The sequence below is a fragment of the Rhinoraja longicauda genome, chromosome 31 (genome assembly GCF_053455715.1).
Source record: "Rhinoraja longicauda isolate Sanriku21f chromosome 31, sRhiLon1.1, whole genome shotgun sequence".
Classification (NCBI taxonomy): Eukaryota; Metazoa; Chordata; class Chondrichthyes; order Rajiformes; family Arhynchobatidae; genus Rhinoraja; species Rhinoraja longicauda.
The window spans coordinates 12,352,588-12,378,935 of record NC_135983.1 but is presented as its reverse complement, the minus strand read 5'-3'; the positions used below and the strand labels follow the sequence as shown (position 1 = coordinate 12,378,935).

Below are 26,348 nucleotides of genomic sequence, written 5' to 3'. Positions count from 1 at the left end.
TATTTACATGGAGTTTAATAAACGGATAGGGGGAATGGTGTTTTACTTTGGCTGGAGGTTTGTAAAATGATCTTCCCCAAGGACATGACTTATTTCCTTTCATTCTGGGCAGAGTTCCCCTCCTTTCTCCTTGAGTAGACGAACCCTCTCCTTGGGACCTTTGTTATTTGCATTATTGAAAAATATTTTGTATGAAAATATAGGTAGTCTGATTAGTAAGTTTGCAGATGGCAGAAATATTGGCAGAGTTTTGGATGGTGAGGAAGGTTATCAAAGGGTACAACAGGATCTGCTCAGTTCAATGTTTGGGTGGAGAAATGGCAGATGGAGTTTAATCCAGGCAACTGTGAGATGATGTATTTTGTGAGGTCAAACACAAGAAGAAAATATACAGTAAGTGAAAGGACCCTGAGTAGTATTGATGTACAGAGGGTTCTTGAGGTGCAAGTCTATTGCTCCCTGAAAGTGGCAACACAAGCAGATAGGTGGTACGGAAGGCATATGACATACTCGTCTTCATCGGTCAGGGCAATGAGTATAAAAGTTGGCAAGCCATGTTGCAACTGTGTAAACTTTGGTTAGGCTTCATTTGGAGTAAGGGGTACAGTTTTGATCATCACATTACAGTAGGGCCATGAAGGCTTTGGAGACGTTGCAGAAGAGATACTGCTTGGATTAGAAAGTATTAGATATAAGGAGAGATGGACAAACCTGCATTGTTTTCTCTGGAGAGTCAGAAGCTGAGGGAAGATCTGATAGAAGTGTATAAAATTATGAGAGGAATAGATAGTCACGAGTCTCCCCCCCCCCCCCCTCCCTCCCCGAGGGTGGAAATGTCAAATATGAGACCGCATAGTTTTAATGTGAAAGGAGAAAGTTTATGAGATGTACAGGGAATTTTCTTTTTAGAGTGGTAGGTGCCTAGAAAGCTCTACCAGGATAGTTGGAGGAACCAGAAAAATATTAATGGTGGCATTTAAGAGGCACATGGATATGCAAGGAATGGAGGTACTTGGACTATGCACAGGTAGATAAGAGATGGTCTTGGCTTCATGTTCAGCACAGATATTGTAGGCCGCAGGTGCTGTACTATGTGAAAACTCAACCCTTCTTCGGGATGCAGGAAAGGTAATTTGCCATTAAGAGTATTCTTCAGCAGCAGCAGGAAACAAAAATCGCAATGCGTGCAGTGCAAATGTGGATGAAAAATAACACGCACGTTCTGATGTCAGAATGTGCAAAGTATAAGGTTTATTTTTTGAGAAACACAGGGGATATAGTATTCTGTATATACTGTAAGACTGTACTGTCACCAACAGTGAGTGACCTCTAGTGTGATGGATCGCCCTCAGTTAGACTTCAGGCATCACAGCCCACTGAAGATTACTCTCCTTGGAAACCAGTTTACATACAGTAGACTCCATTCCAGTTTGTTCCCTGACAAGCTGTTACAATTTAAAAAACGCGTAAATCTACCATCAAAACACGTTAGATAAGATGAAGCTCGAGTCCGAGCAGCTCTTCTTCCACAACACTGATTTGATCTTAACAGGGTTCAACCGGACATACAGAATGAAGATACATGTACTTGTTTTACAATATTACTGACTTCTTAAAAGGCCTACACCATCAGGGTTCTTTTTTGTGGCTTGTGAGCTGCACTTTGTGATAGAGATGGTGCGGGGATCAGTGGGTTTCCACACTGAAGCTGCCCCTGAGCATAGATACAGGGACCATGTCAGGACTTGCCATCTCTTTCAAACGTGGAGAGTTTCTTGACTGTTTCAAAAGATTCAAGAGCCATAAAAAAAAAAAATCTCTACTCAGTAATTTTAGTGGGATGGCTGGCAGACCGGGTTATAAAGGACGGAAGGCCAAGCAAGCAGTTGCTTCCACCTTATCTGTAGGACTGGCAGAGTGGGGAACCTGACTTTCAGGCACCGGTCCAAATTCCAGGAACAGTCAAAAAAAGTCATTCTGCATCTTCAAAAACAAATTAAAATAATCAGAATCTCCAAAACCCCAATGGTTGATGTATGCCATGTGCTGTCGGAAAGAAATCTGTTGCTATGATAACCGTCAGTTAAGGCCAGCCCTTAAGATGACACAGCCCCTTTAAAATGACAACTCAACCCCAACTATTTTTCAGAACGCTAGAAAGGCCACTTGGCATCAGAGTACGGCCCAGGCTGCAAGAACCAAAAATCACTTCATGCCAGAGCAAATACCCATCTTATTTCCTCTGGGAAATAATGATGCAGTTCTGTCCAAGAAATTCATTGTTCGCTGTGATGGACAGCTCTTTAACTTTGCAACCAATTTACAATAGAGATTTCCAACCCCCCATCCCCACCCCCACCCCCACCCCCATAAGCTTTATTTAAACAGTCATGCGTGAATGAAATAAAAATAATCTATTCAAACATTCCCAGAAAATCCATGTTTTCTTTTTGGTTAACCACTTCCCACATGGAAGTTTGCTTGTAGACAGGAAGTGATATAAAAAAGACAGAGCAGGGCCAGAGGTTAATACAATATTCAGGCTAAGGTCATGACATGCAGTTCCTCTCAGTTGCATTAAAACAAAAAACTGTAATGCGTAACAGTATTTTCTCCCAATTATAATTAGGGTTGTGTTCTTTTTTGGTTCAAGTGTAAACCATCAATAAAATACATAAGAACGGCTCGGCAAATGCATCTTTATATAATTTCAAAACATTCATACATTCTCAACATAGTAGTTAATGCAATAAAGCCAATTAACAATATCATCTTTTTTTAAAAAAGATTTGCAGAAGTTTTGTTTAAAAATTGTGCAAATTAGAAACACATGAAGCATGTGAAATTTTCCTCCTAAGGTTTATTTAATTCAAGGATTTGCCTCATACAAAATGTAACAGTAGAAACTGCAGAAGTTCAAAGTTTGGCTGATTGAAGCAGCAACGTGGTCATCACGGGATCTGATTGGCTCCAGCAACATTGCAGGGTTGGAACTTGTTATCTTTCCCAACACTGTTTTATATACAAAGTTGTCGCATCAAACTCCCAAATTTATATGAAATGTTTTTTGTTTCTTCCCTTTGTTAAAAATGAACAGCTGATGAATACACTGTATCAAAAACCTGGTACCAGGATAAACAATATTTCATGCACATACTGCGATCACATGCTCACATTATTTCATCAAAGTACAACCATAAGTAAACTGGGCCCTGGATGTGAAAATAGTTGGGTGGATCTTGCATTTGGCAACCTGCTGTAATGGATGGAAGGAAAGAGTACAGTTTGATTAAGTGTCGTTTTCTGTTGCACACAGAAAAGGTGGAGAGGCCCCAGGTAACAGTTTGACGCTGAATGAACAAATGTTTGCCACTTGTCATTTGGTTCAGTCGTCCTATGCTTCCCTACAGCAGCCCCACAATACTGACTTGGGAGAGTGCGGTTTCAAATAAAGGTGTTTTGACACTTCTGGCTACTGTTGTTCAACCTAGCCAACAGTTCCCTCGGTCACAAATGGACGCGGATGTCACATCACAAATTGTCACTTGCAAAACGAACAGGAGAGTGTATCTTCTACTCTTTAGGAAGAAAAATTCCAACCCTTCTGCACAGAAGTAGTCCTATAATTAATGAGTACAATGGTGCATGCATTATTCAAGATGTAAGTTTGACTTAAAAAGTCCTGTGAAACGTTCCAGGAACAATTGTATAATTCATATATATCCCCCCCTCCCCTCCCACCCCACCAGAGTCAATAATCGGTTTCCTTCAAAATTTCGTTGTGCCTTTGTTACAAGGAAATGTATAAAACATTTGGTCACCGTCAAGCGGAGGCCTGCAAATGGGGAATCCAACAGTTAAAGCTACAGAATGAATGGTTATTTTTTTGCCTGACAAAGTGTCCTGTTGTTGCTTGGCCCTGTCTTGACAAACACTCCGATTCCCCTCTGTGATCCAACCTGTTCGCTCCAAAATATTTGACCCGTCAAAGTGCACATTTTGTAGGCTCTTTCCGCCAATTTTTTTTTTTTTTTTAAAGACTTACATTACAAAGGCAACACGCAATATTTTTCTCATGTATCCTTACAACATAGAAACTGTATACCATAAAACATGTGCTCAGAACCTCCACGACCAAGTTTAAAAAGACGGGACATGCACTGTGAAAGTTAAAGACAGCAGTACTTTTAGCTTGCACTCTTTTAGTATAATCTTCCTGTTTGAACTTCAGAAGAGACTAAAGTCCAGATCTGCTCACCGACACCAAATAAAGTCTTTTGGCTTTGTGTTTCAAATTTTATTTTTGCAACGTCGTTCAAGTCTGGTTATCAAAGTCCTATTTGCAGCTGTTCTGCCGTAAAGCCGCCGATAACTGGTCACCTCTGTGTTTCAGCCGTTCCTCCCCATGGTCCCACTTGCATGTTAAGACGCACAGTAGTAGCAAGTGGCGGGAATCTTCTCTAATGAGTTATTTAAAACGTTAGGCACTTGGAATTCAACAGTTGGAGTGATAAATACAAAGTGTGGAAGGCAATGACTGAACAAAGGCAGGCTAAGTCCTTACACATACCCAACTTCAGAGGTGAACGGCGTGAAGCCCCCGTGCAATCAATTATATGAGGCGACTCACAGGAGATTCGACAAGATAAAAAGTTGTGCAACTAGGATCACGAGTCACGTTGACGCTACGGTGAGTGGAGAGAAACAAAAAAAAAAGACCAGAAGATAGATGATATAAAGGTGAAGAAAACTGACCAGAATTTTTTTTTTTTAAAGGAGGTATGAAAAGCGGCACACAGAAAGGATTCCGGACCTGAAAAAAGTGGTGCCGACAGTTTCAAAGCCTGGATCTGATCTGAGCAAGTCAGGAAAGGTCCTGGTGCGGATGAGAACACTGCAGAGAGATGTGGCGGCATTTGTTTACCGGCTCCGTTCAAGACGTTTTATTCCCTGTTAATGACAACAACTCCAACATGTAAAAGCTTTTGCTGTAATTGTTAGTCTTTCGATAATGCATTTTAGATACGGTGTCCTCTCTATCTCTCTCTCTCTCTCTCTATCTCTCTCTCTCTCCCACAACCTCCCTCTGGCATTCAAAGTCAGTGCAGTAAAACAGAACCCAACCTTCTCACAACTTGTACCAAGAAGCCACCATCTCATTTACCGCTTGTACAGAGGTTCAGGCTGTCCTATTCCATCAGGTCTTCCTCCCCCACCAGCTTTTAATTTACATTTTTATATAATAAATTTGGCATCTGTTGTTTTTTTTTCTGAAATAGCCAATGTAGGGAGAGATTTAAAAAAATCCAAAAAACACATTTTCTAGAATGAAACCGTTTTGTTTGTGTGTGTGTGTGTGTGTGTGTGTGTGTGTGTGTGTGTGTGTGTGTGTGTGTGTGTGTGTGTGTGTGTGTGTGTTTTCTTCGCTTCAAGTGAACCAGTTTTCACTTGCAAATTCAGTGCAAAAAACAAGTTGAAGCAACCTTTAAAATAAAACTCAGGTTTCTCCTGGAACCATTTTCCAGCGTCTAAATCTCCACAAATGCTGCATATGAACGCGCTCACTTACACACACTCTTCTCTCTCTCTCTCTCTCTGTGAGCTCTGACAGAACACCCTGCAGATGATAAAACTCATCACATTAATGCATAATCTCTAAGAGTCTCGCTTGAAGTGCCGCACACTGACTAGCACCAGTCCTCCTCATCTGTCTCACGGTAGAATCTCCGCTCCGCCGCCCCAGCACCCGGCCCCAGGTTGCAATGATAACCGTTCGGGACCCGGCGGCTGTGCTGAGGTTGAGGGATGAAGGATGTCCTGGGGCACCTGCCGGCAGTGGTGGCCAGGGCGACCTCGAAGGTCAGAGTCTCCTCCAACAGTTGCTGCTCCTCGCTGCTGCTGGTGCGGTGGCCCAGGTAAGGGTCGGAGCTGATGCGGGTCACCGCCGGCTGCCTGCACTCGCCGCCAGCGAGACAGTGGCCCTGAGACTCCCCGCACAGCAGGTTGTTGTGCTCCGACCACCCGCGGCTCAGTCTGCCCTGGGGGCTGGGCGGCGAGGCGTTGAAGTGAGCCGGGGATGAGTTGGCAGTCTTGTAGGTAACGTTGGGGCGCGGCGTTAGTGGTGTTGCGGGAAGCTGCCGGCGCCCACGGCACGGGGTACTGGTGCCAGACACCAGCTGCAGGGGGCTGCCGTTAACCGAACCACTGCCCTACATGAAAATTGGAACAAAGCAATTCAAAAGACAAAAGAACGTACACACGGAAAACAGAACCAAAAAAAAACACACAAAAGAACACAGAGCCACAGCAGAGACGGAAAAAAATAAGGCCAAAAGTTCAGACAAGCACCAAAAAAGGGCAAAGAATGAGGAAAGATACACAGAGAGAATTGGGGGAAATTGTTTACCATGAGTGGAAAAACCAACTATTGAAAAAGTAGGTAAAACTTAACAGCATTAAGTATTAAACATTCAAGGATAGTACGTACAAGGATATTAAACATACACTTCTACTAGAATAATAAAGAGTGCAGATGTAGTTAGTCCATGCATCACAATGTAGATTCATTAAAACATTATACATAAAATATTCATCCAAAACATTTAAAACAATGTCGTCCACATACATTTATGTATAAAGGCATTACTTTCAGGAAGTGGTGTTTCAATAATCGTGTACGTTATTTCTATTCCCTACCAGAGAAATAGATATATTACTCTTGAGATGTTCACCTTTTCATTTAACACGGGTTAATCCAGAATTAATGGGGAAATTTATTCCTGGGAATGGCGTGAAGATTGACGAGTAGTTAAGAGATAATAAAAGATGCAATAATGTTTGTATCATATGCAACAGGAGGGTACATTTGAGATTTTAACACTTTGGAAGAGTTTGTGTTCAACTGCAATGACACAATAAGAAGACACAAAGTGCTGGAATAACTCAGCGGGTCTGGCAACATCACTGGAGAACATGGATAGGTGATGTTTTGGGTCGGGACCCTTCTTCAGAGAGAACATGGATAAGTGATGTTTCAGGTAAGAACCCTTCTTCAGAGCCGACTGGAAACGTCACCTATCTATGTTCTCCAGAAATGCTGCCTGACCCAATGAGTTACTCCAGCAGTTTGTGCTTTCTTTTCTGAACCAGCATTTGCATTTCCTTGTTTCTACAGGAGAATATAAGGTTGCCTTCAGTCCATTTACAGAGTATTGGTAAAATTTAGTGGACAGTCATAACGCATGGAAACAGGCCCTTCAGCCCAACATGTCCATGCCAACCATGATGCCCCATCAAGCTAGTCCCATTTGCCACACCTGGAGCATGTCCCTATAAACAGTTTTTATATTGGGTTTTAAAAGACACTGGGTTTACTTTCTCATGCCTACTGTGTTTACTGCTCCCAAACCACTATCCTTACTCCTTGTCTGCAAGATTCACCCCCTTGTGGTTGACCAGGGCAAAAACGTCCTAAAATACGCTGTGTCTGCTTTAGAGTCAAATCATAAATTATTTTCAGGTGATATTTATTATAAACTAAAAACTCAAAATTGAGCTCTTTGCTAATGATATCTTTAACATCATCTGAATCAATTGGGTAACATTGTAAATCATTGGGTTACAAATTTATGCCAACGATTCCAAAAATCTTGTTTTTATCTTGGAGCCTTGCGTTGAGAATCACAAACGATCAAGAAAGCAGGAAATACTTGAAGTGGGTGTTAATAAAAAAGCATCATAATGCAAGTGTGCAAGAAGGAACTGCAGATGCTGGTTTAAACCGAAGATAAACACAAAAAGCTGGAGTAACTCAGCGGGACAGGCAGCATCTCTGGAGAGAAGGAATGGGTGACGTTTCAGGTCGAGACCCTTCTTCAGACGTTTCGACCTGAAACATCACCCATTCCTTCTCTCCAGAGATGCTGCCTGTCCCGCTGAGTTACTCCAACTTTTTGTGTCTATCTTCATCATAATGCCAGTGTTTTAATCATTTATATTTCAATAATCAGTTTTTTTCACTGATTCATTAAAAAAACAACTGAGAAAAGATGAATGTCATCTTATTGTTATTGATTTTCAGGTCATATGTTACGGGAAAAAAATAAGATTCTAATTTATCAATAAGGTCGTATAAATGTTGTAGGTTCATAAAAGTAATATCACACAGAAACAAGCCCTTTGGCCCACAATGTCCACATCAACCACCAACTTGGTAACACTGGTAGCTCGGGTGGTGAAGAAGGCATATGGCATGCTTCATGGATTGGAGCATAGAATATAATAGTTGGGATCTTATGTTACAAAACACTGCAGAGGAGGTGGTGGAGTCAGGTATCATCATTATGTTTACGAGACATTTAGGCAGACAATTGAACAGGCAAAAGAGAGAAGGATAAGGTCCTAACAAGGGCAAACGGGATTGGTGTGAATAAGCAAAAGGTCAGCATGGACATGGTGGCCTGAAGGACCCATATCATTGCCTGATTCTATGACTGATTTATACTAATCCTACACTTTCTCCAGCAAAAACGCTTCCTTCCTATAGTGTGGTGACCAGAAATGCATGCAATTCTAACTAATGTTTTGTAAAATTGCAATATAACATTCCAAATTCCATATTCTGTTCTCACCACTTTCTGGGAGCCATGCATCTGTACTCCTAGATCTCTGTGTTGTACAGCACTCACTAGGGCTCTACCATTTACTGTGTAAACCCTGCCCAGATTTGACATACCAAAGTGCAACATCTCACATTTCGAGTTAAATTCCATTCGCCTATTCCTTGGCTCACCTTCCCAAATGATCTAAACCCAGCTGGGTGGTAGTGTGAGCTGTGAGGAAGATGCTATGAGGTTGCAGGGTGACTTGGACAGGTTGTGTGAGTGGGCGGATGCATGGCAGGTGCAGTTTAATGTGGATAAGTGTGAGGTTATCCACTTTGGTGGTAAGAATAAGAAGGCAGATTATTATCTGAATGGTGTCAAGTTAGGAAAAGGGGACGTACAACGAGATCTGGGTGAACTAGTGCATCAGTCACTGAAAGGAAGAATGCAGGTACAGCAGGCAGTGAAGAAAGCCAATGGAATGTTGGCCTTCATAACAAGAGCAGTTGAGTATAGGAGCAAAGAGGTCCTTCTGCAGTTGTATAGGGCCCTAGTGAGACCGCACCTGGAGTACTGTGTGCAGTTTTGATCTCCAAATTTGAGGAAGGATATTCTTGCTATTGAGGGCGTGCAGCGTAGGTTTACTAGGTTAATTCCCGGAATGGCGGGACTGTCATATCATATCATATATCATATATATACAGCCGGAAACAGGCCTTTTCGGCCCACCAAGTCCGTGCCGCCCAGCGATCCCCGTACATTAACACTATCCTACACCCACTAGGGACAATTTTTACATTTACCCAGCCAATTAACCTACATACCTGTACGTCTTTGGAGTGTGGGAGGAAACCGAAGATCTCGGAGAAAACCCACGCAGGTCACGGGGAGAACGTACAAACTCCTTACAGTGCAGCACCCGTAGTCAGGATCGAACCTGAGTCTCCGGCGCTGCATTCGCTGTAAAGCAGCAACTCTACCGCTGCGCTACCGTGCCGCCCATATGTTGAAAGACTGGAGCGGCTAGGCTTGTATACACTTGAATTTAGAAGGATGAGAGCGAAATCTTATCGAAACATATAAGATTATTAAGGGGTTGGACACGTTAGAGGCAGGAAACATGTTCCCAATGTTGATGGAGTCAAGAACCAGGGGCCACAGGTTAAGGATAAGGGGTAGGCCATTTAGAACGGAGATGAGGAAAAACTTTTTCAGTCAGAGAGTTGTAAATCTGTGGAATTCACTGCCTCGGAAGGCAGTGGAGGCCAATTCTCTGAATGCATTCAAGAGAGAGCTAGATAGAGCTCTTAAGGATAGCGGAGTCAGGGGGTATGGGGAGAAGGCAGGAACGGGGTACTGACTGAGAATGATCTGCCATGATCACATTGAATGGTGGGCCGATTGGCCTACTCCTGCACCTATTGTCTATTGTCTATTATAAACTATGTTATTCTTATGTCCACGTACAATCAATTTTGGTATCGTGTACGAATTATTAACAAATCACAAATTATTAACAATTTACCAACAAATTACTGACTTCTGAGAGAGAATAGGTGGCGGGAAACTTAGTGGGGAAATGGGATTATTGGGATTGCTTTGAGCCAGCATTGACCCCCTGGGCCAAATGATCTCCTCCTATGCCGCTATGCATATTTTGCAAACTAGGGCTTCTTGCTTGAGGTGTTAAGCTGAACGCTATCCACCTCAGTCACGAGAGTGTCTGAGAATTGTCTTCTGCTGCATCTTTCCATTGCTCCTGCTGAGCAATCAAGTGCAACCTGCCTGATGCAGGGTCTTGACATGAAATACCAACTACACCTTTGCCTCAACGGATGCAGTCTGACCCATGGAGTGCCTCCAAGAATAGGAGGCCTGCAGGTAAGTTTGTGCCTTCATGAGATTCTTAAAATGACAGAATTACTATGTGCAACCTTGCGGAGAGCGCTGAGGTGCACTGCACCAGGCACGCCTTGCATTTCATCACAAGATCATGAGATGTAGGAGCAGAATTAGGCCATTCAGCCCCTCGAGTCTGCTCCACCATTTGATCATGGATGATCTATTTTTCCATCTCAACCCCATTCTTCTGCCTTCTCCACATAACCTTTGACACTCTTACTAATCATGAACCTATCAATCTCCACTTTAAAAAATCCCCAATGTCTTGTCCTCCACGGCCGTCTGTGGCAATGAATTCCACAGATTCACCACTCTCTGGGTTAAGAAATTCCTCCTCATCTCTCTCTTTAATCTGAGGCTGCACTCTCTGGTCATAGACTCTCCCACTACTGGAAACATACTCTGCACATCCACTCTATCTAGGCCTTTCATAATTCAGTAAGTTTCAACGAGATCCTCATCCTTCTGGAACTCCAGTGAATACAGCCAGTTATTTCCTAAATAAATGCACATCCCGCATTAACCCGTGCAAGCAATGGTGCAGGTTTAGTGCATGTCTCCACTGCTACCTGCCGCACTATTTCTTGTTCCATCGTCCTCCTTATTGTCAGTTAATTCGAACTTGGGCAGGAGGACGGGGTCAGTGAGACGTGCGGGCGTGCTAGTTTCCCCTCACCTGTCTGTGGAGCCCGTGCTCTGGGCCAGCGCTGGGCGATGTAGACCGGCTGTGGTCAGCAGAGGTGGGCTGCGGGGGCTCCCGACTGCTGTACCGATCGCAGGAGTAGTAGCGCTGCTTCTCGGTGGAGGACGGAGGTTTACGCTCCTGTGACCTGCCCCGCTCGCGCTCCTTTGATGAATGGTCCTTCGGCTGAGTTGCAGAACTGAGCTCATCCAGTTGGCCTGCAAGCAAACACATCAGGGGTAAGCAGAACACAATCTTCAGTTATTCTGGCCATCACTTTCTTCAATAAACAGGCTTTACTGCTGATTAAGATACCACCTGCAAAATATACAATAGCAAATAAAACACAGTCACCAAAATAACCAAAAAGGTTGATGAGGACAAAGCCGTAGACGTCTGTGGGGCCTTTGATAAGGTTCTGCACGGTAGGCTAGCTCTTTGAATCTTTCATCCTTTAAGGCAAATGGAAGCAGTCTTTGAATATTCTGAAGGTCTGCGTAAACAGATTTTGGATAAACAAGTTACGCCTAAAGTCAGCCTTAATCTTACTCATGGCAAAGTGGGCTTGAGGGCCTGGAGGGCAAAAGTAATCTTGCTGAGACACAGAATAAGTGAAGATTTTAAAAAAAACTACAGATGCAGGAAATCTCAAAGGGATCAAGACAAGATGGGTACAATGCATCATAAATGATCAGTCTTCTCAAATACACCATCCATTCATTGAGACCGGTGGTTAATGAGGAGACTGAGGCTGAGGTGGTGGTGGGGAGGAGGCTGGTGGGAAGGAGTGTTCCTATCAATCTGTGACTCCTCTTCAGTCCTGTAAAGGCCACATTTGAGGCACCTCATTCTCTGCTCATGTTACACTTTTATGCCAAACTTGACCTGGTTCAGATCTGGTCCTGATCCTCTGGTGGTGCTGTTGTAATCTGGGGAACTAAGTTCCACGTCAGCTCTCATACATATCCTCAAACGTATCCTGGGGACCACAATCTCACCAACCAACATCAGCCCATTGTCTCCTGGACCATCACAGATCCAATTTCATAAGCAGATCTTCCCTCCACAACCTCCAAGCTGACAGTTCCCCCTAGTGGATTATACCCCCTATCCACAAACTGTCCTATTCTTCCAGCATGCTCTATCCCTACTAAACTTATCCCTTTCTATTGTAACTCGATGCTGACTCCTCTGGTCCAGTCCCTTTCCAGTTACATCCATGGTACTTCTGACACTCTCCGCCATTTTGACAGCTTCCTTGGTCCCAACCGGTTAACCTTCCTCAGGGATGTTCAATCGCTTCTCATCTACATCCCATGCCAGGAAGGTCTGAGGCCCCTCTGATTGTTTCTTAAACAAAGGCCCAACCAGTTTCCCCCCACCAACACACTCGTTCACTTGCAGAACCTCTCCTCACACTCAACAATTCCTCCTTCATTTCCACAGACTTTCTCCAGGTGGTGTAGCTTTGGAAATTTGTAGAAACAAGGAATTGCAGATGCTGTTCAATACACAAAAGGACACAAAGTGCTGGAGTAACTCAGCAGGTCGGGCAGCAACTCTGGAGACCATGGATAGGCGATGTTTTGGATCAAGACCCTTCTTCAGACAAATTTGGTTGGTTCCTGGCTATGCTTATCTTTCAGGTAGATAGGTGGAACAATCCTCGTTCTAGACTTAACTGGTACCACCACACCCCCAGCTCTTGTATCCTGCATCCACACAGATCTAAAAGCTCCAGCACTTTTGCTGCCTAGTTGTATCCTGCACCCACGAGGTCCATCTCTGACACTTCCTTTTCCTTCTGGATCATCCTGTCTCCAACTCAGGAGAAAGGCCCAGACAGGGCAAATGCGGAGAGGATGTTTTCAGTGGTGGGAGAGCCAAGGACCAGAGGGCACAGCCCCACAATAAAAAATAATGCAACTTCAGAATGGAGATGAGGAGGAATTTCTTTAGCGAGAGGGTGGTGAATCTGTGAAATTCATTGCCACAGACAGCTGTGGAGGCTAAGACATTGGGTATTTTTAAAGTGGAGATTTTGGGGTTCTTGATTTGTAAGGGCATCAATAGTTATGACAGAAGGCAGAAGAATGGGTTTGAGAAGGAAAAAATAGATCACCCATGATCGAATGACGAAACAGACTCGATGGGCCGAATGGTGTTATGCTGCCCCTTTGTCTTATGATCATGAAATAAGCCAGAAACACATTTTACTGGCTCATAGACTCCCACAGCCACCTCTCACTCTGTCTGCTTCAAGGCTTCATTTCTTGTGCTTAGTTTCTTCATCTCTCACATCCGTTCCCATGATCGGGCCTTCCAGTCTGGTGCCTCTGAAACATCCTCCTTCCTCCTGAAACATGGCTTCCCCCTATGCCATAGTGAAAGATGCTCTCAATTGCATTTCCCACATGTCTGCTCTCAGCCTATCTCCGTCAGGACAGAACAAGGATGGAGCTCCACTGGTGATCACCTTCCTCCTCACCAGCGTTCACATTTAGCACATTATCCCTCCTAATTTCTGTCAACTGCAATACGATCTTTCCACCAGTCATTCCACCTCTTTCTCCCCTCCCAGCCTCCTGCATTTCACATGGGCCACTCACTTTGTGACTCCTTGGTCCCCTCGTATGTCCCCACTCACCAATCCCCAACCCCTGGCACCTTCCCACAGAGGTGTGACAAATGTCCATTCTCTTCTTCCGTTCCCACTGTTGTGACTCATGCAATCATTCCATGTGAAGCAGTGATCCGCTTGCACATAGTCAGAAGGCATGGAAACAGTAGAGAAAGGAACTGCAGATGCTGGTTTGAACCAAAAGTAGACACAAAGTGCTGGAGTAACTCAGTGGGTCAGGCAGCATCTCTGCTGAAAAACGATGGGTGATGTTTCGTGTTGGAACCCAGGCCCTTTGGCCCAACTTGCTCATGCCAACCAAGATGCCTCAGCTACACTAGTCCCACCTACCCATGCTTGGCCCATATCCCTCCAAACGTTTCCAATCCATAGTCTAGTCGACATATCTTCCAGTCTACTGTACTCCAGTTGGTATTCCCACTCTGCAGTGGAGAAATAAACTCAGACTGAGTGACTGCTTTGCAGAGCATTGTTTAGACCACAGGGGTGAGCTTGAGCTCTCTGTTGCATGTCACTTCAATTCTCAATTCCATTCCTATTCCGACCTGTCTGTCTGTCTGCAGCCTCTTCCACTGCCAGACAGTGGCCCAATGCGAACCAGAACAGCATCCTATTTTAATTCTCGCCTCTTTACAACTTTGCAGCACTGAATTCCCTGACTTCAGGTAAACTGCTCCCTCCGTGTTTCGCATTATTGTTTTTCTGCCCCTTAAATGTCCTGTTTATTGAGAAATGCCAATACTCATGCTCATTATCACCTGATATGTTTTAACGTCTCTCAAAATAGCTTTTTGTCTTACTCCTCACCGCTCCTCCAATTCTGTTTTAAACTGCAAAATCTCCATTCCCCTCCAGAAAGTGCTGTTAACCCTACAGGTTGACTTGTTTCTCTTACCACAGATGCTGCTTGACCAGCTGAGATCTTCCAGCCTTTCCATTTTTCTTTCCCTTAAATCTGCGTTTCATCAGTGAAATTAAACAAGGTTACTTAAAACATTTCTTCAGAAGCCAGTCTACAAAATTGGTGCTGATTTCAGATTCTGAATCTTTGAACTCACTCTAATGCACCTGGTCTAAATTTATCTTGGCACCATGCACTTTAACACAATTAACATTTAATTAACTGCAGTGACGTCAGCAATAACGACCAACACACAGCTTTCACAATGGATTCCCCACAAGGTTCTAACTCAGATATCTTCGTCACACTCAGCACACACCTGATCCACCTCTGCACCAAATACAGAATTTGTTCCATCCTTATTTTGGTATTTTTAAACTTTCTTTCAAATTGCGGAAGGTGTCCTTATCAAAATCAACATAGAAATTGTTGACACAAGAGACTGTGCAAACTGCAACCTGGAACAACAATTTGACTAGTGGAACTCAACGGGTTGTGCAGCATCTGTGGATGGGAAGGAATGGTCAATTTTCGAGGTCAAAACCCTATCCTGATGCAGGGCTTTGACCAAGAATGTTGCCCATTCCTTTTCCACCGGGCATCAGGTAGATTCACAGAGTCTCGTGCCCAGAGTAGGTGAATCGAGGACCAGAGGACATAGGTTTAAAGGTGAAGGGGAAAAGGTTTAATAGGAATCGGAGGGGTAACTTTTTCACACAATGGTGGTGGCTGCATGGGACAAGCTGCTAGAGGAGGTAGTTAAGGCAGGGACTATCCCAACATTTAAGAAACAGTTAGACAGGTACATGGATAGGACAGGTCTGGAGGGATCTGGACCAGACATGGGCAGGTGGGACTAGTGTCGCTGAGACATGTTGGCCGGGGTGGGCAAGTTGGGCCGAAGGGTTTGTTTCCACACTGTATCACTCTATGACCCTATAACACCCAACTTCCCATGGATGCTGCTCGACGTACTGTTCCCCCAGAAGATTGATTTATTGCACGAGGACATTGTCATTATATAGACCCTGGCCTATCAATCCTGTGGCATTCTGGGGCAATGCACATTACACATGGGTCAAAGTGCAAAGGCATGGCAAGTGCTGTGCAGAGAGTACAGTTTGTAAACTGCAAGTGCCAGGTTTTAACATTCAGAAAGGAGAGTCGATCATGATAATTATCTCTTAATGCAACGATTCTCAAATATTGATTTGGTTTGTGACTTCTGATTTGGCATCAATACTGCTTGCATTAGCCATCCAGCACATCAGCAATGTGGAAAGTCTAACAAGACATCTGTCCAATCAGTAGAAAAACCAACAACTTCTGTGCCACTTGAAACTAACTTGTTTTCTCTCTTTTCCCATTTAAAGGTTTTTAGGCCTGAAACATTATCTGTGTCTCTCTTTCCACAGATGCTACTTGACCTGCTGAAGGTTTGCAGATTTTCAAATTATATTTTAGACTTTCAGCACCTGCAGTTTTAATTTTGCTTCTATTACCAGCCGACCAACATGCCCCATCTACACTAGTTTCACCTGCCTGTGTTTTGCCTGTATCCCTGTAAATCTATCCTATCCAAGTACCAGTACCAATGTTTCTGAAACGTTGCAATAGTACCTGCCTCAACTACTTCCTCTGGCAGCTCGTTCAATATACCCACCGCCCTTTGTGTAAAAAAGATACCCCTGAGGTTTCTGTTAAATCTTTTCCCCCTCACCTTAAACCCGTGTCCTCCCATTCTCGATTCCCCTCCTCCGGTCAAAAGACTCTGTGCATTTACCCAATCTATTTCTCTCATGATTTTGTACACCATCAGATCACATCATGATAAAAGTCCTTATATTACAGAATCTGAATAAAAAATTTAAAAAACCATTGCTTATCCAAATATCTGGTATTTCCTCATCCCCAGTCTGCCTCTCACTATGTTACCTGTTTCTCCGTCAACTTGTCTGCTGGGAGATCTTTCGAGCGACCGCTGCTTTTTCTCTCTCCTGCGGTGGCAGCGATGGTGGTGGTGGTGGTGATGTGGCATCCTCACTGGCACTACCCGCTCCAGGGAGTAATCGGGCAGATGCATCCCACGAGAGCGCTGTGGGGTTAGCGTAGATACGGAGCGCTTCATGGGGCTTGTGTCCGGGATCGGCTGCACAGTGAAGAGAAAGCACCCATGAGACTTAGAAGCCTGACTGTCGTGGACGGGCATTATTATTTTACAATCGTGACTGCCTACCGCTGCACTAAGTCATATCCTGCACAATGGACGGCACTATGGCGCAGTGGTAAGGTTGCTGTTTAACATCGCCAGGGACCCGAGTTCAATCCTGACTATAGGGGTGCTGTCTGTACAGAGTTCTCCCTGTGACCACATGGGTTTCCTCCCACACTCCAAAGATGTACAGGCTTGTAGGTTAATTGGCTTCTGTAATTGTAAATTGTCCCTTGTGTGTAGGATGGTGCTAGTGTACGGGCTGATCGCTGGTTGGCAAGGACTTGGTGGGTGAAGGGCCTCTTTTCATGCTGTATCTCTTAAGCAAAGTCTAAAGGCACATTATTACGCATAGTTCCATACACTATGTTTGGATGGAATTTGTAATTATATGTGAAAAAAGTATTGTGAAAAAAACTGTTTTCATGTAACCCCCATGCAGTAATCAGACTTCATTGTCTGTAAAGAACTGTTTGTCAGTGGCCATTGAAATTACCAAGCAGTCACTTTTACTGACAACATGTGCAATGACATTCCATTAAACAATGTGGCATATGACTTTTAGTAATTTTAGCTTGCTGTAACAAAAGTAAACTTATAGCTATTAAAAGCTTTTAGTTTAGAAAATCCTCCAGGAAGAATAACTTTGTAATCGCAGGTGTGAAACTATCGCTGCTGACTTCCTTTCCCCCATTGACACCATTTTTTTTATAACGTAATTTTCAACAGCTTCAATAGCAAGGGTATCTTAGGAATGTAATTATTGCATTTGAGCAGAGTGATCTGTATTATTCCATTGAATATAGGCTGGCCATTTACAACGGTCAATATATTTGTAAACAACTTGCACTATTCTTGCGATGTATTTCTTTATCTTATTACTGGTCACAAGAATCACAGGTTCTGTCGTAGGACCTATTGGTCTTTTTATTTAGACCAGTTGTTGTATTGAAATAAATACAATCCCCTGATTAACCGGCAGAAATAGTCTTTAACTGGGATTCAATCTAACTCTGCCCATTGTAAATTGGCTACGATTTCTGCAGATAATGAGAATTTTGTCGTTTTTTGAAATGTTGTCAATTTATACAACCATGATATTTCTCGACATTTTTAATGGCTTTATCCATCTATTTTCTAAAATTCTGATTGCTGGTATTACTAAACATCAGTCAGAAATGCATCTTAGAAACTCCAATCAACCATATTGCTTGTTTAAGTTGGAGACACAAGAGATTACTGTTGCTTGCATCTTGAGCAAGAAACAAAGTGCTGGAGGAATTCAACATCAGGCAGCATAGAGAGACAACATTTCAACCTTCAGACTGAAGAAGGGTTACAATCCAAAATGTTCCATGACTGTTTCCCTCCACAGATGCCGCCTGGTCTGTTGAGTTCCTCCAGTGCTTTGTTTCTTGGTTTAAGTTGGAGTTAGTTCTATGATTGGAGTTATTCTGCAGCAGAATTTTCAGCATGGTACAATGTTCTTCTAGTTCTCATCCCATGTAAAAGAGCTGGTAGTCCCAGATGACGCACTAGCTGCAGGTATCCATTCTAAAATGGACTGCTCTACAAGTTATAATGGTGGGGTTTTCCACCATGCCTCCATTCTGGGCAGAATTTGGAGTTTCAAATGCCGTGTATTCTGAATTAGTTATCTTTACAGGTAGACATGTCCAAGAATTTTACTCAACCCACTCAAACCTCATAAAGGGAGAGTTAGTGTGGTGCTGGTCTAAAACAATCATGATTTTCCCAAATGCAACCTTTTGGCAGAAGGATAAGCCTCGACTAATGCTCAAATGACCTTATCCGATTGGAAAGTGAGGCAAATTGAATGATGTCTGGCCTACTCAACTCGCTTATTTGGCCTTCATTTTGAAGTAACACCTGAGAAATGCACATTTGAAATAACACATAAGTAAATGCAAGAACAAAGGAGTGAAGATATCATGGAGACATAATATGAGTTACATACTGCAAGGACACTCCCAGATGATCGAGATATTTTCTTCAGCATAAGATCGAGTAAGATGACACAGACAAGTGAAGCAGCCCAGTGCACATGGTTTTTACAGACAACAGGACACAATGGGAAAGGAGGGGAGGGGGGTGGAATGGGAGGAGGGAGGGGCAGAATTAACCAAAGTAAAATGAAACATCAAGCATATTTTTAAAGACAAAGTAAATCAACCAGAATGGTTGTTGCCACAAAAAATTGATTTAAAAAAAGGTGAAATTAAAGCGGAACAAAATAGATCAGTGAAAGAAATATTTGAACAAAATAGGATGGTGGGATTGAGAGACCGAGCGGAAATAGGACGGGAAAGACAGACACAAAAAACACGAAACGTTAGTCCAATTGAGCTCAACATATCAAGCAAGATTTTATTTGTTACATGAAATGACTTTACCAGGCTAGATGGTGCATGGAACAACAGATGACATGATTAAAAGCAGGCATCAAAGTAAAAACACAACACGCTAATCAAATGGATGGTGTTCAGGGCATTATTAAGCAATGGCGTTATTCAGATAGGAATGTAAATTGGTTCAAAATCTCCACACTATGAAAAACAAAGGGAAAAGGTCGACCCTAAAAAATACCGAAACAAGCCTAAAACATTATCTTATTAAATAACCCAGAGAATGAGTTTCACCACAAATCGAGGAATGAGTGAGTTTTTTTTAGTCCGTTGGAGGGAGCTTAGATATCGGCTTGCAGAGTCTTTATGGAGATAGATATGTGTCCTTTATTTTTCGCAAGATAATTTTTGATTGTCTCATTGCCTCTACCTTTAATTTGATGTTAACATGTAAACAGTCAGCTTTAAGTATTGAGCAGGCTTTAGTTTTTTTTTAGTTATGGTTGACTAGAGACCGCAGATACTGCAATCTTGAGCAAAATACAAAGTGCTGGAGGAACGCAGCATGTCAGGCAGCATCTGTGGAGGGAATGCACAGACAATGATTTAGGTCGAGACCTCCTTTAGTCCTGACCGGAAACGTTATCTGTCCATTTCCCACTTCAGATGCTGCCTGACCTGCTGAATTTCTCCAGCAGTTTGCTTTTTACTCAGGATTGACTGAATACGGGTTCTTCATTGAGCTGACTGTAAATTTCTTCTTGTATGGCAAACCTTTCCAGGAAGATTTAGGTGCAATGCACAATAATAAACAGGAAACAAAAGTACCAGGAAAGTTACCCAAACCTTTTCTTGATTTTTGTGGCCAACGAAGTTTAACTGGCAGTAATAAAATATTGCACTGGTAATGTACAAGCCTAAAGTTAAGAACATAGAACAGTCCAGCACAGGAAAAAGCCCTTTGGCCCACGATGTCTGTTAAGAACATCATGTAAAATTAATCTGCTCCCTTTTGCCTGCATGTGATGGAAAATTAATTACTATCAGTCACTGCCCCAGGCTCAATCTCGTAAATTGCCAACATAATCTACAAAAGACTTCTGAAGTGAAGGTATCAGAAGTTCACACTTTCTTTGGCTAGTCCCAATGCTTTTATATATTTGGCACTGATAATCCTCTTCCCGTTTGCCCATGGACCCTGCTCATATTCTGCAATAAGCGTGCTTATTTTAATCCATTCTACCAGGCAGGGAATCAGGATCTAATACCTGTAGGTGCAGGGGGAACCGTGCCTGGGGCTTCCTTGTGTGGTGATCACTTACCGGGGTCTCCGCCGTGAGCCGAGGCATGGATGCCGCGCGACCGAGACTATCCAGGCTGGGCTGATCCACCTGATTCACGTCATAGCCCATCTCCCTCATCTCCACAGCCTGTGCAGGAGTCAAGGTGTTTAGTTGTCATGTGCACCAGAAATGGAACAATGAAATTATTGCTTTGCTGCAGCTTTACAGGCACATTAACACCACAAATCAACACATGATAATCAATAATGCAATAAATGATCAGTCACATCAGGTAAACAGAACTGGAGTAACAGGTAGCGTCCCTCTCCCTCTCCCTCTCCCTCTCCTCTCCCTCTCCCTCTCCCTCTCCCTCTCCCTCTCCCTCTCCCTCTCCCTCTCCCTCTCTCTCTCTCTCCCTCTCCCTCTCTCTCTCTCTCTCTCTCTCTCTCTCTCTCTCTCTCTCTCTCTCTCTCTCTCTCTCTCTCTCTCTCTCTCTCTCTCTCTCCTCTCTCTCTCTCTCTCTCTCTCTCCCCCCCTCCCCGTCCCTCCCTCTCCTCTCTCTCTCTCTCTCTCTCTCTCTCTCTCTCTCTCTCTCTCCTCTCTCTCTCTCTCTCTCTCTCTCTCTCTCTCTCTCTTGACGTTTCAGGTCGAGACCCCTCTTCAGACCCAATGGTGACCCAATATCAGAACGTAATAGTGCAAGCCAAAGTCTGTACACCAATAGGCATGGCCAGGGTGGTGTGGGTTGTTGATGATATTAGCTGCCCTCCAGTAGATCCCTCCAGCATCTCCAGTAGATCCCTTCAATGGTGGGGGAGGTCAATTCCCATAAGCTACTGCTCAATGTTCAACTACACTTGCATCCTCCTTTGTGATCCATGCCTTACCGAACCAGGCTGCGATGCAGTCGATCAGTATGCTCTGAATGTTTAATTTAGTTTAGAGATGCAGCATGGAAACAGGCCCTTTGGCCCACTGAGTCCACGCCGATCGTCGATCACCCCTTCATGCTAGTTCTATGTTATCCCACTTTCTGAAGTTGCAGGTTGCAAACAAAAGGAGACACCAGCTCTTCTCATGCCACTCCACTCAATAGATTTCACTGTAACCTCCCTGTGCAGTGAGACTGGAGCTCAGACAATTGCAGTTGTACATCTGTCTCGGGATTTTCTATCCCCTCAATAACAAATCCCACAATGATGTGTAGGAAGGAACTTGAGTCTGAAGAAGGATCTTGACTCGAAACGTCACCCATCCTTTTTCTCCAGAGATGCTGCCTGACCCATTGAATTACTCCAGCACTTTGCATCTAATAAACCTCACAAGCCCAATTATTTAATTTTCAGCCTGAACACTTTAAGTTCTGGAATTTTCAACATCAACGCAGGTCTCTTTTTTCTTAGTGCTGCTGCGTTGGTTTAAGGGATGCAAGATACCACTACTGCAATCTGTTAAAAGATCTGAGATTCCATGCCTCAGAGCTCCTGGCCTCAATCGCAAAGGTCATGTTGTTCTTGGCTGGTGATGGAGGTGGTGCAGTGCATAGATGCTCCTGGCAATACTAAAGGCACCCAGGTTTAAAGTGGACAGTCGTTAACATGATTAATTTCAAACAAGCACACACAAGGTCTGTACTGAAGAACTTGTAAACAATTTAAATTGTCCTTTAACCATGTTCTACGTCTGCATGTGCTTTCACATAATGTACAAAATGCTGAAACAGTCGCAGAATATCCTCAGGAAGAAGGGTCCCAACCAGAAATGTCACCAATCCATGTCCTCCAGAGATGCTGCCCGACCAGCTGAGTTACTCCAGCATTTTACGTTTTACTCAAGATTCCAGCATCTGCAGATCGTCATGTCTCCATCCTCACTTACTGCAGGATATGTAGGGCTGAATGGCCTACGCTGTGAATTTCTACAATCCTGAAGCTTTTTTAAAATCTAGGTACCTCAAAACAGGTGGTCAAAAGCGGAGGCAATGACTTACAGGCTGGTTTACACCATTACTAAGATGTGGCTACTTTCAACAAAAGTACCTGTCTTGGAAATGGACAAAATGATGGAGTAACTCAATGGGTCAGGCAGCATCGATGGAGAACATGGATAGGTAACGTTTTGAGGCGGGACCCTCCTCGTGAAGGGTTGGATGAACGTTCTGCAGTTTGAAGTTCCTTTTTGTGAAGGAACATTTATTCTTGTTGCTTTGAGAGCTGATTTTTGATGTGATGTTAAGTTTGCTGTTTGGTCAAGCATGAATGATGAGTTTATTTTGTTTTCTTTTGTGATTTGGGATAAGTTCAAGGAAAGGTTCTCTGCTGTGATGGTAGAATATGTTGGGGGAGAGGAGTAAATGGGACTGCATTTGGGCAACTGCATTATAAGGCCGAACATAATGGAAAGAGGTTCCTGTGTAGAGTTTGGATGGATTTACAAAAGAGGGTAAGTTAATGATCTAGCAGAGCAGGGGACTTAATTATAATAATTTGTTAAATTTATCTTTTTACATTTTAGTTTATGTTTTCTTCCAGAAATCAGCTTGGAAATTATCTGTACCGTATCAAGTAAAAATAAAACAATCTTCAAAATCAAAAGATTTTCTACTTGATAAGCAGGAGATTTGAAAAAACAAGGCAACACCTCAGTTGAATAACAAGTGCAAATGTTTTCACCGACTATTATTTTGGAAGGGTTTGATGAACATCAGAATCAGAATCAGAATAACCTTTATTGTCATCCAAAAAAACAAGTCTTTTGGAAAAAATTCTGTTACCCACAGTCCAACAATAAGAGCAATAAAAATAAGCAATAACACACACAATCACAAACCAACACAAAAAAAAAAGAAACATCCATCACAATGAGTCTCCTCCAGTCACCTCCTCACTGTGATGGAAGGCCAGAATGTCTTTATCATTATCACTATCCTTGAAGCCTCCTCTTCCCACTGGAATTTGGTTCAACTATCTCACCATGCTTCATAAATTCACTGGTCCTACGAGCACAATTAGGCCATTCAGCCCATCAAGTCTACTCCACCATTCAATCATGGCTGATCTATCTTTCCCTCTCAACCCCATTCTCCAGCCTTCTCCCGATAACCTTTGACACCCTTACTAATCAAGAATCTGGCATTCCCCGCCTTAAAAATACCCAATGACTTGGCCTCCACAGCTGTCTGTGGCAATGAATTCCGCTTAAGGGGCACTAAACAATGATGTCATGATGAATAGATGGATTTTTGTTTGTCTCGTCAAAAAAGGGAAATGTTTGATCGAAACACACCAGACCTACAAAGATAATGTTTTCAGATTTTAGAGATCTAGAGTCATACAATACGGAAACCAGCCTTATGGTCAGACTCATCCATGGCAACCAAGGTGCCCAAATCAAGTTCATTCCATTTGCCCTCACCTGCCTCATATCCAACTAAAACAACTCAAGATCAAGCACCAATGGCAGGAACTTTGGGAGTGGAGTGCTTCACTCTGCATCTACTATATCCTCACAATAGAACTGATCCAGTTACCAAGTTAAATTTAGAACTGTCGAGCTATTTCAGCAGATCACAGTCATTATAAGATAATTATTGAAAACATTATGACTTTAAAATTACAAAGGGTGGCACAGTGACGCAGTGGGAGAGTTGCTGCCCTACAGCACCAGAGATCTAGGTTCGATCCTGATGATGGGTTCTGTCTGTACAGGGTTAGTACGTTCTCCCTGTGACCTCGTGGGTTTCCTCCGGGTGCTCCGGTTTCCTCCCACTGAGAATCTATGCTATTAGCTGATATAGGTAATTAGAGATATTGATATTTTGTTGTAGATGGTTGAAGATGGTTTATTTTGTTGTTGTCTTAGCTAATATAAAATGAATGCTTATTTTCAGTAGAAAGCAATAAGATGGAATGTGTTTGTCCTTTTAGGAGTGATAGGTAGTAGACAGAAGAGTATAGGGGTTCTTTGTTCTTAAATGACTCCCTTGTCTGATAGTGTGAGCTTGTGTATTAAAACAGTTAGAGCAAGGTCGTGTAGCTGCGAGATTGCTCGTATATAGTAGATAAAAAGTTTATTTCTCAATAACAACTCCATATATGGGTGCGTGTGAAAGTAGGAAAAGTTTCGAATCCACTCTAGGTAAATTGATGCGTTTCCCCGAAAGCATGTGACCTATATTAATGGTTTGGTTTCTAAGCATGTGACTTGTATTAATGGTTTTGTTTTCTCTGTAACCATGGGAATTGTATTAGAATTGTAATTGGTCCTTGATTTTATCCGTTACACCCCTTTTTCCTTTCCGTATAAAAAGTAAACAATCGTGGAAAAGTTGTTCTTTCCCTCTCCCCAGTTGAGATCTTTTCTGGAGATCATCACGGGAAGAACCCCACTGTGGAATAAATCTGTTGTACTCATCCAGTATACGCATGTTATTCAGGCTGAAGGTAAAGAACTCGGATTATCACCACATTCCAAAGACGTGCAGGTTTGTAGGTTAGTTGGCTTCTGTAAATTGTAAATTGTCCCTCGTGTGTAGGATAGAACGAGTGTGTACAGGCGTTTGTTGGTCGGCGCGGACCTGGTGGGCCGAAGGGCCTGTTTCCACGCTATGTCTCTAAACTAAACTAAATCTGCTTTTCAAACTGCCTCAGGCTAAATCCCTCTGAGATATTCTCACTGTATCTTCCAACCAGCAAAAAACATTTGGTTATGGGGAACTGCAGAGTCCCTGTAGACCTCTTCCAGGAACCTATCTGCTCAGTGGGGCTTGTGACCATTCTGTCAGTCGTGACTATCTACAAATCCTCCCACGTCTGGAAGCAACTGGTTTGTGCAGAAGCTTGAAGTCACAACAATGAGCCACAGGACTTGGCAAACCATTCACTACAGACGTTAGCAGGTTGAAGGCACTAGTGCCTCACAGTACCACTGCAACACGCAGCACAAATCATTCAAAAACTATCTGGTAACCTGTGGATAATCCGTTTGAATGGTGCCTTCAGGAGATCATGTGTCTCGCTGGACGTAAGTTCAACTGTGGAAGCTGAGAGGATATCAGCAGAAGATGATATTCCAATTTGTCAGCACTGCTGTTAAATCAACACAGGACAGTTTATGCATCTTCAACACACCTATTGGACCAGTTCAGCTTCCGTAATACCCAGACAATAGCAGGGCAGAATCTTTGTTTTGATTATGTTCAATGATTTAGCATTGATGAACATGAGAGATGGAGAATTCTAAAGAGAGAATGCTGATCTTTCCTCACATTTAATCTGAAATGGCCAAGCCCTCATCCTGAGACCACGTCCCCTGGATCTGGACTCCAGCAGGAGGAGAGCAGCTTTTTGACAACCTTTCCCTCTCCAAAATATGAACAAAAACAAGGAGCATGTTGGTACATCCTCAACAAACCAATCCATCCGACTCAGTACTTCAGGGGAGGGAATTCTTGACATCATCATTACAAAACGTCTTGCATTACGCCTCTGGTCACATGTGGCCATTGCGTTTTGTAGTACGACTGCAGTCAGGCAGCACAATGGTATAGTTACTGCCTTGCAGTGCCACAGAACCTGTTTTGATTCTGACTACGGGCGCTGTCCATTCCGAGTTCTCCCTTTGACCGCATGGGTTTTCTCCAGGAGCTCAGGTTTGTAGGTTAATTGGCTTCTGTAAATTGTCCCTAGTGTGCAGGGCGGTGTTAGTGTACGGGGTGATCGCTGGTCGGCGTGGATTCAGTGAGCCGAAGGGCCTGTTT

At 43.2% G+C, this 26,348-nt stretch overlaps 1 protein-coding gene across 1 annotated transcript in view; it reads right to left on the bottom strand.

Annotated features, from left to right (window-relative positions):
• Positions 1 to 5,361: 5,361 nt before the first annotated feature.
• Positions 5,362 to 26,348, bottom strand: part of cacna1ba (calcium channel, voltage-dependent, N type, alpha 1B subunit, a) — a 542,697-nt gene continuing 521,710 nt past the window's right edge. The window contains exons 47-50 of the mRNA XM_078425960.1: positions 20,630 to 20,737; positions 16,665 to 16,878; positions 11,182 to 11,405; positions 5,362 to 6,209 (exon numbers count right to left, since the gene is read on the bottom strand). Of these exons, the coding sequence (XP_078282086.1) occupies positions 5,688 to 6,209; positions 11,182 to 11,405; positions 16,665 to 16,878; positions 20,630 to 20,737 (1,068 nt within the window). The 3' untranslated portion in view covers positions 5,362 to 5,687. The remainder of the gene's footprint in view (positions 6,210 to 11,181; positions 11,406 to 16,664; positions 16,879 to 20,629; positions 20,738 to 26,348) is intronic.